The 13,458-nt window shown below is 35.8% G+C and overlaps 1 protein-coding gene across 1 annotated transcript; it reads right to left on the bottom strand.

The window, feature by feature from the left end:
* Positions 1 to 1,844: 1,844 nt before the first annotated feature.
* Positions 1,845 to 3,925, bottom strand: LOC133306325 (uncharacterized). Its single transcript, XM_061506634.1, has 2 exons — positions 2,764 to 3,925; positions 1,845 to 2,650 (listed from the first exon to the last, which is right to left on the bottom strand). Exons 1-2 carry the CDS (start codon positions 3,923 to 3,925, stop codon positions 1,845 to 1,847), a joined length of 1,968 nt encoding a protein of 655 aa, XP_061362618.1.
* Positions 3,926 to 13,458: the final 9,533 nt, after the last annotated feature.

Genomic DNA, 13,458 nt, shown 5'->3' with positions numbered 1-13,458 from the left:
CCTCAATAACTCATCCCTATGAACCAGAGTGGTATCCACAGCCTCCACACGTACAGAACCCTTGGGATAGGGTGGAATCATGGAAGACAGCTTGCCATAAAGAGCTTGGAATGGTGTCATCCCAATAGAAGAGTGGGTGGCTGTATTATAATGGTATTCAGCCCATCCAAGAACTCCAGCCCACTTATGATTTTCATCATGACAAAAAGCTCTAATGTATTGCTCCAAATAACGGTTGGTTACCTCCGTTTGCCCATCCGATTGAGGATGATAGGCAGTCCTCAATGTTGTACCACTGCATTTAAAGAGTTCGGACCAGAATTTGCTCACGAATATGGCATCACGGTCAGACACAATAGTTCAAGGAAACCCGTGTAATTTCACCACAATTTCACAAAACAGAGAAGCTACTTTGGCAGCAGTGTATGGATGAGCCAAAGCCCCAAAATGTGCAAATTTTGTTAAACGATCAACAACCACCAAGATAACATTGTATCCCTTAGAATTTGGTAAACCAACTATGAAATCCATGCTTAAATCCTCAAAAACCTCATTAGGTATTGGTAACGGCTGCAGTAAGCCCATTGGAGGAGAAGTTGATGTTTTTATCACTTGGCATGTAGGACACCTTTGTACAAATTCCTTAACATCCTTCCTCATTCCCACCCAATAGAAGGAAGCTGTAAGACGCAAGAAGGTTCGAGTGATACCCGCATGTCCACCCACGGGTGTGGAGTGTGCCTCTCGCAGCACCATTTCCCTCAAATCAGAATTGTGCCCCAACAAAAAATGACCCTTATGATAAAGAATGCCATCTCTTTCGGTGATGTCATTGTTACCCAGCTCCTGCCTGTGCAGCTGTCCACGGATGTTAAGCAGTTCAGGATCAGTTATGTTCTCAGATCTGATCTATTCCACTAACTGGAAAGTGGCCTCTGAAATTAAAGACAAGGACAACCCTTGTTGATCTTCCTCCATGCACCGTGATAAAGAATCTGCAACAATGTTAGCTGTACCAGGTTTATATTCTATAACAAAATCAAATCCCATCAACTTACAAACATATTTTTGTTGATCAAGGGTCTGTACAGTTTGAGTGAGCAATTCCTTTAGACTTCTATGGTTAGTACGGATAACAAATTTGGAACCCAACAAATAGTGACGCCATTTCTTCACTGCCTCAGTCACAACATACAATTCCCGAAGATAAGTAGAGGCCACACTCATTCTTGGACCCAACTTTTTGCTGAAAAACGCAATAGGGTGATTTTCTTGTTGAAGTACAACCCCTATGCCTACTGATGAAGCATCAGTTTCCACAATAAATGGCTTAGTGAAATCAAGCAGAAACAGAACTGGTGTCTTTGACATGGTGTCCTTTAACAACTCAAACGACCTTGCAGCCTTCTCACACCACTGAAATGCACCAGACTTCAACAAATCTGTCAAAGGGGAGGCTATGGCAGCATAATTCTTGACGAATCGTCTATAGTATCCCGTGAGGCCAATGAAACCTCTCAATTGTTTTAAAGATTTAGGCTGAGGCCACTGCAACATAGCAATAATCTTCTTAGGGTCAGCCTTAACTCCATCTCCGGAAACCACATGACCCAAGTAATCAATTTCAGCCAAAGCAAATCCATATTTACTTAGTTTTACCATAAATTGATTCTGCTTTAGACAGCCCAAGGTGATAGTAAGATGCTGATAATGTTCCTCAAGAGAGCCACTGTAGACTAAGATATCATCGAAAAAAACTATGATGAACCGACGAAGAAAAGGGCGAAACATATGGTTTATGGCTGCTTGAAAGGTTGAGGGAGCATTGGTCAAGCCAAAAGGCATTACCAAAAACTCATAGTGTCCTCATGCGTCCTAAAGGCAGTCTTGGATGTATCCTCCGGAACCACAAGGATTTGATGATATCCGCTTCGCAAATCTAACTTGGAGAAAACCTTAGCACCATTGAGTTCATCAAGTAACTCATCAATTGTGGGAATAGGAAAGCGATCCTTTATAGTGATGTTATTCAAGGCCCGATAGTCGATACACATCCGCCAAGAATTGTCTTGTTTCCTCACAAGCAAAACGGGTGAACTGAATGGACTCCTGCTCTCCTTAATGAAGCCCGAAGCCAATAAATCTGAGACTTGCTTTTCTATCTCCCCTTTCTGATGGTGTGCATATCGGTAAGGCTGCACATTAACAGGCTTCACACCCTCCTCCAAATGGATGGCATGGTCACAACCTCTAGGTGGTGGCAACCCAGATGGTAGCTGAAACACAGTGTGAAATTGCACCAATATGTCCCATATAGCAGCAGGAATTTTGGATTGCAGTTCCCTTAACTCGGGAGAGACATCAAACACAGTTGCACCTGCCAAATGGAAACAGTTCGTATCCAATACTCTATTGGACAGACCAGAATGTTCACCCTGTAACACTACCCTGCTGTCTTTGAATATAAACTCCATAGACATCTCAGTGTAGTCATGGAGAAATCGGCCAAGAGTACTCAACCAGGAAATTCCCAATATAATGCCCAAATTAGCTAACTCCAGCACCCACAAATCCACAGAGAACTCATACCCTTGGTTATTTAATGGCACACCCATACATTTCCTATCACATGTCATAAACTCTCCATTTCCTAGAAAAACACGCATCTTGGGTACTTTGACAGTAAGTAAACCATTAACCTCAATTAACCGCTTCTGGATAAAACAATGAAAGCTACCAGAATCCACAAGAACAGGTACTAACCTCCCTTTGAACTCCACATGGAATTGAAGTGCCCTAGGATGTTTTTCCCTGCCAAGGAATGTAAGGCTGCTTCATGAGACTCCCCTTGCACAGGGTCAGGTTGCCATACAATCTGTTCTTCTGCCTCAGTGTCCAATTCCTCAGAATCACCAAGCAACAGAAACAGTTTGCCCTTACATCTATGTCGAGAATTCCATTTTTCATCGCATGTGTAACAAATTCCCAAGTCTCGCTTCTTTTGCATCTCCTCATGAGACAATTTGCAATAAGGCACAGAAGAAGAAGGCAGAGCAGGAACCACAGGCTTCTGGTTAGGTAACACAGTAGCAATCGGGTTTGGCTGTTCCACATTATAAGCATGTTTCACAAAACCTTTCTTACTACCCGAAGAAAATGACGAACGCAACTCCACGAAGTGTGCATCATAGGTAATGGCCAGTTGCATAGCCTGATGGAGTGAAGTAGGAGAGTGAAGTTGGATGGCTCTTCTCAAGTCAGGCAACAATCCAGAGACAAAAAAGCACATCAACACCTCATCAGAAAACTCAGTGACTTGATTAATCAAAGCCTCAAAGTTTCTGATATACTCACTCAATGTCCCCTCCTGAGTTAACTTCGAAAGAACAGCACGTAAATCCTGATAGGCAGTACCCCCAAACCGTTGACGAACCGCGACCTTCAAATCGTCCCAAGACTGAATGGATCCACCATTGAACAACCATTGGAACCAAGGACTAGCCAATCCCTCCATTTTCATCCCCGCCAAACGAACCTTGATGTTCTCCGGCACTTGCTGTAACCCAAAATACAACTCCGTGCGAAAAATCCACCCATTCGGATATGTGCCAGCGAAATTTGGAAGCTCCATCCTCACGGATTTCAGCCACGAGCAAGGATCATTAAGGTCCAAGCGTTGTGGATGCATGCTTCCAGACTCAGTAGAAGACGATGCATTGACGCCCTTCGAATGAACTTGCTCTGTGCTGCGAGCCTTAGCCCCAACCACCACCGCATGAATTTGTTGAAGTTGTGTGTTGATGCCGAGGAATTGGTTTTGATGATCGATGAATCGTTGATCCACCCTCGATTGCAACTCCTCAAAATTACGCTCAATTCTAAGTTGGAAAGATCCAAACTCTTCAGCCAATTCTTGAACCCACATTTTGGATTGCCAAAGGAGCTCAAAAAATGAAAGCACCAGTGTTAAGGGACGCGAACCCTTAATGGAGAATCAGCAGTAAAACAGTGAATTTGGGAGAGAAAACCCTAAAGGAACGAAGGAGAACATGTATATTTTTCAGAATGAATATCCAAATGACAACAAGGTACTATTTATTACACGTATCTTAGCATCCCTAACTCCTAAACAGTTCTTATCTGATAACCCACTCATGCCTAACAAGCTTAATGGACTCACTAAAACTTGCTAACATAATCTTTGGCCCATAAAGGGGCCCCAACCATTCTCCTGCTTTTGGGCCTGCTACCAGCTCCCGTATCAAAAGTGCAGAATCTTCATTGTAAATTCACGCAAATCGATGAAGCTCAAACATATAAAAATGACAAAATGAATGGCCCTCTAACCGAATAAAAATAGCGCACCGACATTTTTGAAATGCTATTGTAACATATAACAATGTTTATAATCAATTTATGGATTTACAGGGAATAGTTAAGTTCACGTTAGATCTTTTTGAGAACAGAAAAATGAAAGCGTGAAAGGTAGAGAAAACACCCAAATCCTTCAACATTGGGTTCTCCTTCAACAAGATTAGAGCTTTAATGGTTGGGTGATGTTTCAATGGAGGAGAGGAGGAAAAAGATGGAAACTTTGGAGACTTTTCAAGGGAGAAGACTAAGACTCCAATAAAACCCCCAAATGGCTGCCACACTCAGCTGCTGAGTCTTTTAAAAAACTTAGGGTTTTGATCCCCTTTTTTATTTATATTGTCACTTAAGTTAAACTAACAGTATTAGTTTAATTAGTTTCTCTCTTCGTTTAGCTCCAAAATTTTAGATTCCTAACCTAGATATTTTTCTAGGAATTTTCATATATTTATTTTGTTTTTTCGCAACACTTTTCCGGTACGCGTTTTTCTCGCTGTCGGTATTAGTTCCGACACCAGTTCTCATTATTTTGACTCCAAACTTGACATACTAGTCCTAAATATTAATATAGGAATATTCATGCATTTATTATAATTTTTTGGGATACTTCACCAGTACGCACTTATACCGCGAAGCAGAACAGGTATCTGCACTTTTCGTCAGAAAAACGACTTTCAACATTATTAATCACTTACCATAATTATTTAAGCTCACTCATAATTATTCAAGGTCAGTTATGGAAATTATCTCTTAGCTCATAATTAAATTAATTAAATTCCTAATTTAGCGGTGTGGGTTCTTACATAAGGTCAATGAAGATAATATATGCCTTGCAAATAGTGCTACCACTCACACAATATTAAGAGATAAAAATATTTCTCTTATTGGATAATGGAAGAAGGTCATGTTAACACAATAACTAGTAGTACAAAATTTGTTGAAGACTTCGGAAAAGCAAGTGTTTTATTACCTGGGGGCACCAAATTCAATATAAATGATGCATTACTTTGTAGTAAATCCCTAATAAACTTATTAAGTTTCAAAGATATTCGCCAAAATGGCTATTATATAGAAACTACAAATGATGACAATTTTGAATATCTTTATATTAGTACAAAAGTAGCAGGTAAGAAATGAATATTAGAAAAATTACCTGTCTTTTCTTTCGGTATCTACTAAACAAATATTGGCATGGATGAAACATATGTCATGTTAAATCAAAAAAATACAAATTTTGATAGTTTCATTATTTAGCATGATCCTTTGGGTCATCCTGGATCAAATATGATGCGAAAAATAATTGATACTTCATATGGCCATCCACTGAAAAACTAGAAGATTCTTCAAATCAATAAAGTTTTTTTATACTGCTTGTTCTCAAGGAAAAATTATTACTAGACCATCACCAGCTAAAGTTGGGATTCAATGCCCTTCGTTTCTAGAACGCATACAGGATGACATTTGTGGACCCATTCACCCATCATATGGACCATCCAGATATCACATGGTTTTAGTATATGCATCTACAAGATTGTCACATGTATGCTTATTATTAACTCGCAATTTAGCATTTGTGAGATTGCTTGCTCAAATAATAAGATTAAGAGCATACTTTCCAAATTATTCAATAAAGACAATTCATCTTGATAATGCTGTGAATTTACATCTCAGACTTTTAATGATTATTGTATGTCAACTGGAGTTACAGTTGAACAGCCTCTTGCTCATGTTCATACCCAAAATGGTTTAGCAGAATTATTCCTTAAATGTCTCCAATTAATAGCTAGACCGTTGCTTATGAGAAGAAAACTCTCTGTTCCGGCATGAGGATATGCTATTTTACATGCAGTATCGCTTATACGCATTAGACCAACAAGTTATCAAAAGCTCTTCCCATTACAGTTGGCTTCTTATCAGGAGCCAAATGTTTCTCATCTTAGAATTTTTGGATGTGATGTTTATGTTCCAATTGCTCCTCCACAATGCACAAAGATGGGTCCCCAAAGGAAGTTAGGAATATATGTTGGATATGAATCTCCTTTCATAATACAATACATTAAACCAATGACAGGGAATTTATTTAAAGCAAGGTTTGTCCATTGTCATTTTGATGAATTAATTTTTCCAACATTAGGGGGAAAGAATAAACAACTGAAAAAGGAAATTGATTGGAATGCAGTATTATTATCTCATTTAGATCCTCACACAAAATAGTATGAAACTTGAAGTTCAAAAGATAATTCATTTAAATATTGTGAATCAACTGCCAGATGCTTTTAATGACCTACCAAAAGTTACTAAATCTCATAATCTAGCTGTAAATGCTGCAATTCAGATTGATGTCCAGTAGGACAGCCTAGTGCAAATGAAACTAAACCACACTTAAAACATGGAGGAGCAATCGGTTCTAAAGTCAAAACTCCTCTAAAAAGGAAAAGAGAAAATGTTCAAGATAGTCATATTATAGAGACAAGTACCACTACAAGAAAAGAGGTATACAGAGGTGGTTAATAAGTAATTCAACGACGGTTCAAACCGCCTTCGAATTCCAATTTCGGCAGTTAACCAACTGTCGTAGTTACCACCGTCAAGATGGAATTCAACGACGGTTTAACTGACCGCCGGAATAATCGACGAAGCAGAATTCAACGGCGGTTTCTATAATGGTTATCAAGGTCTTAGAACATCCTTAAAAGAAATCGATAAATATTCTAAGGCGGTTGGAAAACTGTCATGGAATAAGAATTCAAAGGCGGTTTGCTAGGTGTCGTTGAATATAAATTCAAAGGCGATTGATGAAACGTCGTGGAAATAGCATTCCAAGGCGGTTCGTTATGTGTCGTTGAATAAGAATTCAAAGGCAGTTCATTAAACGTCGTGGAATAAGTATTCAAAGACGGTTTGATAGGTGCCGTGCAATTAGCATTCCAAGGCGGTTCATTATGTGTCGTTGAATAAGAATTCAAAGGCGGTTCATTAAACGTCGTGGAATAAGAATTCGAAGGCAGTTTATAAACGTCGTTGAATTATACAATTTTTTTTGTGAGAAAATTATACAAATTTTATTATATATATATATATATTAAAATTAATATATTTTATTTTTTAAGAATTTTGTAAAAAAATATTGCAATATTCACTGTTAGCTAAACATTGTCAAATAAATAGAATAATTTTTATTTTAAAAAAAATTAATATTAATAAATTAAAATTTTAAACTTACCATTTACTTTTTAAATAATTTGATATATATATATACATATATATATATATATATATAATTATATATATAATTATTAGGAATGGTAAATGGAAAAAAGTTTGAATTTTAAATTTTTTGTAATCCAATATATAACTTATAAATAAATTAAAATTTTCTTTGCTTTTCATCCATAATTAAAATTAAAATCATTATATTATTTACCAATAGACTATTCTAAAGTAATCATCTAACCACTTGCACCAAATTCTAAAATAACTAAAAAAAAAAAAATCAATAGACTATTCTAAAATAATCATCTAACCACTTGCACCAAATTCTAATAATTTTAAACCTCTAATATAAAAGACGTATATAATTGTCAGTTAAAGAAATATTGTCATAACACTTCTAAAATGTCATAGATTCACCCCGACAAATAGACTCCAAAATATAAAAGTTAACCATAAAAAAGAGATTACAAAAACCATCACCAAAATGTCATGGGTGATAATGTTCTGGAAAACATAAAAAGGATAACTATGGAGGAGGTGGGTGTCCTTGATTATGAAGTTCAGGTGAAGTTGGTCTTTGTGCATTTGGTATATGGCTAGCAGAAGAGGAAGGCCTGATTCCGTTAGGAGAGCTCAAATCTTGAGGCTGAAACAAAAATTCAAATAGCAACATCAATGACAACTTAAATGCATAACATCAAATAAAAAAATATAAATAGGTGAAAACATCATCAATAACAATTTTACAACAATAAAAAAATTAATAACAAAATACAAGTGTCCAATTGGAGAATATTATTGCAAATGAAAAGAAATATGTTGATATCAAAAGGTTTTGCACATATATCATTAACATGAGAAAAGAAATATGTTGATATCAAAAGCATGAAAGCTACGAATATAAACCCCAGAAGCTCTTGTTAAGCTATTGGAGACAATAAACTATATATACATGATCTATGTTGTACAAGTTTCATGTGAGTGTTAGATTATTTCCTTTCTTCACTTTTATTGCAACTCTATGTGGTTGGGTTCACATGCAATCATTTTTAAAATAAAATTTCATATTTTCTTGTATTCTCGTGCCATTGCAATGATATTACAGAATAGTAATCTTCCGAAGCAAAAATGTAGAATAATCTTTCAGTTCAGTTATTATTGCATGTTAATTTTAAAATTGTATTCTTTAAACATAGTTATATAAAATATAACCTAGTTATACTCATTAATATAGACAAAAAAAAAAAAGGAAGTTAGATGCATCAGTTCATGTTTTTTCAAAAACTCATTTACACAATATACTTAAATGGTTATTCTTCTTCATTTGTTTTGTCTTTTCCTTTGGGCTTAATGCCCTCCATGTATACCAAAAAAATGGCGTTACATGGTGATGGTAAATGTAACATTGAACTATCTAGTTATCTGGAAAAACTACAATCAAATGAATATAAAACACTACTATTAAAGACAAATATAAGAAAAGTATACCTAATGTAAGGACCCGCAAATTCTTAATTCAATTACGAGTTAAGAGATAAATTCCATAATTGACCTTGAATAATTATAAGAGGGCTTAAATAATTATAGTAAGTGATTAATAATGTTGGAAGTCGCTTTTCTGACGAAAAGTACGGATATCGGTTCTGCTTCACAGTATAAATGTGTACCGATGAAGTATCCTAGAAAATTATAATAAGTGTATGAATATTCCTCGAATAGTATTTAGGACTGGTATGTCAAGTTTAGAGTCGAGATAATGAGAACTGGTGTCAGGACTGATACCGGCTACGTAAAAGCGCGTAACGGCAAAGTGCCACGAAAATTATAATAAAAATATGAAAAATCCTAGATATAATAACCCTAATTATATGAATTTTAAATTAGAGGGTTATAATGAGGACCTTATGGTCACAAATAGAATGAGGATGAAATTCTAAGAATTTTGATACCCATATTGAGGGTATTTTGCACAAATAAATTTTTATCTATTAATTTTGAATGTTGATGCAGTAACAATCAGTAGAATAGCTCCAAGTTAACAAATTATAATTAGAGAGCTAATCTAATGATATAAACATCATGAATGAGGTTAGGATATGATTTGATGAAGATTGATACCCATATTGGGGTATTTTTGAAAAGTCACTTCTGTCGGGTATTTTGCACTGCTGTAGCAGCAGCCGGTAGAAACCCGAAATGGGGAAAAGATGAGAAAATAGAAATAATGACCAATATATGCCTAACAAGTCATAATTAGACCAAAAATGTTAAAGTTAAGAAGATTATGAAATCTGGGTACAGTTAAGAATACCGATAAAGACTACGGTGCAATTAAACAACTGTTAGTGGATCTGTGATCTACTAATCAAATTTTTAAGTTATGAACATGATAATCAGAAAAAATTAATGTTAAGTACTTAAATTTAGAGTCTTGGAGGTTTCCGGATAAAAATTTGACGATGGTTCAGATAAAAATTATACCGGGTCTCACTAAAGGACGAAAGCCACTTAAGTGACATGGCACCCCTCATCAGGGCACCCTCCTCTCCTTCCCTTCCATTTCTAATCAGCAGCCCCTTCATTCATTCTCTCTCTAAATTTCAAATTTTGAAAACTCTCTCACTTCTCTCTAAGATTTCTTCACCTAAATCTCTCCAAACCACCAAACTTCCTTCATCAAAGTTGTTCCTCTCACTCTCCTCTTCACCACCACACCATTTTCATGGTGTGAATCAAAAATTTCATGTCCCTCACCTCATAAACAGCCACGGTTCTGTTGTTGATGGAGGCCTTGGTGTTGTGTTTTTAAACTCTCTTGAAAGACCACACTTGGTTGCTTGGTTCTTGTGATTTGTGGGTAAGTTCTCTTGATTTTTTTCATGAAAAACCTCATCTTTCTTCTTGTGTTCTTGAGCCTAAATCATGAGCATGTTCATGAAGGTTTGTTCTTGCTTAAAGAAGGATTCTTGGTGAAAAAAGATGGAGCCTTGAGATAAAGGAGGAAGCTTGAAGATGTGAGCTTCCATTTGAGAAATATGAACCAAAAAGTCTCACTTTTTCTTGTGTGTGTGCCACGGTTTTGTTATGTACTGGAGAAATATTGTTTAAAAATTTTTAATGCCATGGTTTGATGATGATCCTTAAGGGTGGGTGTGTTTTGAACCAAGGAATGATGGATTGGATGACTAAAGGTGCCACCTTTGGACCTTTGAGTGATGTTCTTGTAAAAAGATGAATATGAACCCTAATATGGACTATGTATGATTCATCCAAGTCAATGATGGATAGGGTTTAATGACAAAAAAATGTGTTTAAGTTGTTAAGTGTGGAAAAATGATTAGAAAGATTAACTAGATGGGTTAACTCTAAGTAAAACTCACTAATCATGATTAATAATGGCTAAAAACCCTAATTAAAATAGCTCATCAAATCCGCCCCATAAAGTATATAAAGGTTTAGTGGTGTTAAAATTAAGGAGATGATGAATTAGGGGATTAATTAAGGGTAGGAGTTAATTAACAAAAGTAATTAAGGATTTAACTCTAAAATTGGACTAAAGTAGGGTTTAGGTACACTAATTAAGTAATTATTAAAATTTAAGTATCATGACATAATAGGACTAAGGACATTTCATAATGTGACTTAAAATAGAAAAATCCAAGAATTAATGTGAATTAGGATTTATAATCAAAAGTAATTAAGGTTTGTTAAGTAAACACATTTAAGGCTAAGTAACCAGTTTTTAGGCGAAATTGGGGAAAGCGTATCTCCCTCCACAAAGGTCATATATGGCTGTGCATTATATCAAATCGAAGCTTGAGATGTTAGCTATGTGGTGTCACAATTTGGTGTCAATTGAATATGTATTCCATTCTATATGTTCGTTTGAGTGAAGACTGCACAGGGAGGCCATGTGCAGGGGTTGTACATGGATGCAACTTCCACGAACTGTTTCTCCCTCAATTATTACTCAAATTAGGCTTATAATATGTCAAATTAAAGCTAAAGGTGTCTAGTTGTCTGCATATATATTTGAGAGAAATTGGTTTAGTAGATTTTCTAGAATCTCAGAAATGGTAAAGGATGTTGTTGTCAGATTAACAAGTGTACTAGTCAAACAAGTAATAAAATGATGAGTAAAGATCGTTCCCACGAGGAATTGTGTCAAGCACTGACTAACCAAATATTATTAAGTTGAATCAACCAAAAGATTATGAATTGCATTTATTTCTTATCACCAGAAATTAAATTTGCGTTAAAATTAAACAATTGATAAATAAATAAGGTGTGAATATAATTTAAAACAAGTAGTCAGATGTCAATTTCCCTCAAGAATGAATTTATGAATGAACCAATTTCCATGATGAATATCTACTATGTAATGTTGATCAACATTTTTCTTATCATCAAGATGTAATGTCTTACTACCTTGATAGACACATTAATTAGAAACCCCAATGTCTTGGTGATTCCTTTCTTAATACATGCATTAATTACTAAGGTCTTAAGATCACATCAGAAATCCTAGCATCAATGTCTTGACTACTAGAACACTGATGATGAAGTTGTCAAATATAGAAACAACGTAAACATGTATGTTCTACACTACTCCTTAACATGAAGAATTAATCAAGACAACTTCATACAAATCACATAATAAATAAACAAGACATCTAATTAACCATTCATAAATTCAAACTTGAGTTCCATTGAATCAGACTACGAAGAACTCTACTCAGACATAATTGAAATATAAACAAAGGAAGAACAAAGATCAAACTCCATTGTCATGATAGTAAATCTTCAATCTTCAAGTGCAATTACATAGGAAACTAACTAATACAAGAACTAAGTCCTAAAGAATTTAGAAAGTAAGAGAGAGAAGTCAGATCAGAGGATCTGATATGGGAGAGAGAGATAGAATTAGATCTATGACAAATGTGAAGGTCCTTGCCTTTTATAGTGTTACAAATTATAACTGAAAACTAACATGGGCGCTAAAACGTTCATGAATGGGCATTTTAGCGTCCATGTTTGACGGATGCCCAACTGTTTTTAACTAACTCGGGCGCTAAAACGTGAACTGTTGAACGTTTTAGTGTCCATGTCTGGTGAATGCTCAACTGCTTACAACTGACTCCAACGCTAAAACACTTGGTTTGGACGTTTTAGCGTTCGAGACCAGAGTCTTTTTCCAACAGCAGGGCGCTAAAACGTTTGATTAGGAAGTTTTAGCGCCCAAGACCAGCAACTTTTGTCCTCAGAGTGCAGCAGCGCGCTAAAACGTTCTGTGTGAACGTTTTAGCGCTCAACACCAGCAAATTTTGTCCTTTGTTTGTAGCAGCGCGCTAAAACGTTCTGTGTGGACGTTTTAGCGCTCAACACTTAGGCATTGCTCCCTTTCTCCAGAATCTTCTTCTTTCTTTCTGCTGCTCATTAAGCTTCATTTCCCTACAAGACAGTGTAATTTTTCAACAAAGCTTTCAGAACTTGTACTTGAGGGAATTCCAGGACATTAACCTCTTTTTCATGCAATTAATCACACAAATCGATACTAATTCATGCTGAAAAACCTGATGATCTAGGGGTTTATCAGATGTTTAGGGCTCTGTTTGGAGTTGGCAAACAACTTTGTTTGTCCAACTTCAAATGATGATAACCGGAGCTAGGAAACTCCAAATGAGGCATGTGATACCTTGTTGGAAAGGTAATTGAGTCTAGATTAACATACTAAAAGATGATAATTTTATAACAAGTGAATTGCACTTAGTGACTAGAAAACATAAGCATGTACAATTTTGGGAAATCCGTAAAAGTTATATTTAAGCTAAGTGGGCTTAGGGGAACCCTTAGTAACTTATAATAATTATATAT

The sequence above is a fragment of the Gastrolobium bilobum genome, unplaced genomic scaffold (genome assembly GCF_033153095.1).
Source record: "Gastrolobium bilobum isolate Gb01-03AN ecotype WA unplaced genomic scaffold, APGP_CSIRO_Gbil_v1 utg10035, whole genome shotgun sequence".
NCBI classification, from domain to species: Eukaryota; Viridiplantae; Streptophyta; class Magnoliopsida; order Fabales; family Fabaceae; genus Gastrolobium; species Gastrolobium bilobum.
This window is presented reverse-complemented; position numbering and strand designations above follow the sequence as displayed.

Coding starts and splice junctions, on each gene's coding strand:
- LOC133306325 (XM_061506634.1), bottom strand. CDS start 3,925: ATGTGGGTTCAAGAATTGGCTGAAGAGTTTGGATCTTTCCAACTTAGA. Junction 2,651..2,763: donor CATGTGGAGTTCAAAGGGAG/GTTAGTACCTGT, acceptor GTGTTTTTCTAG/GAAATGGAGAGTTTATGACA.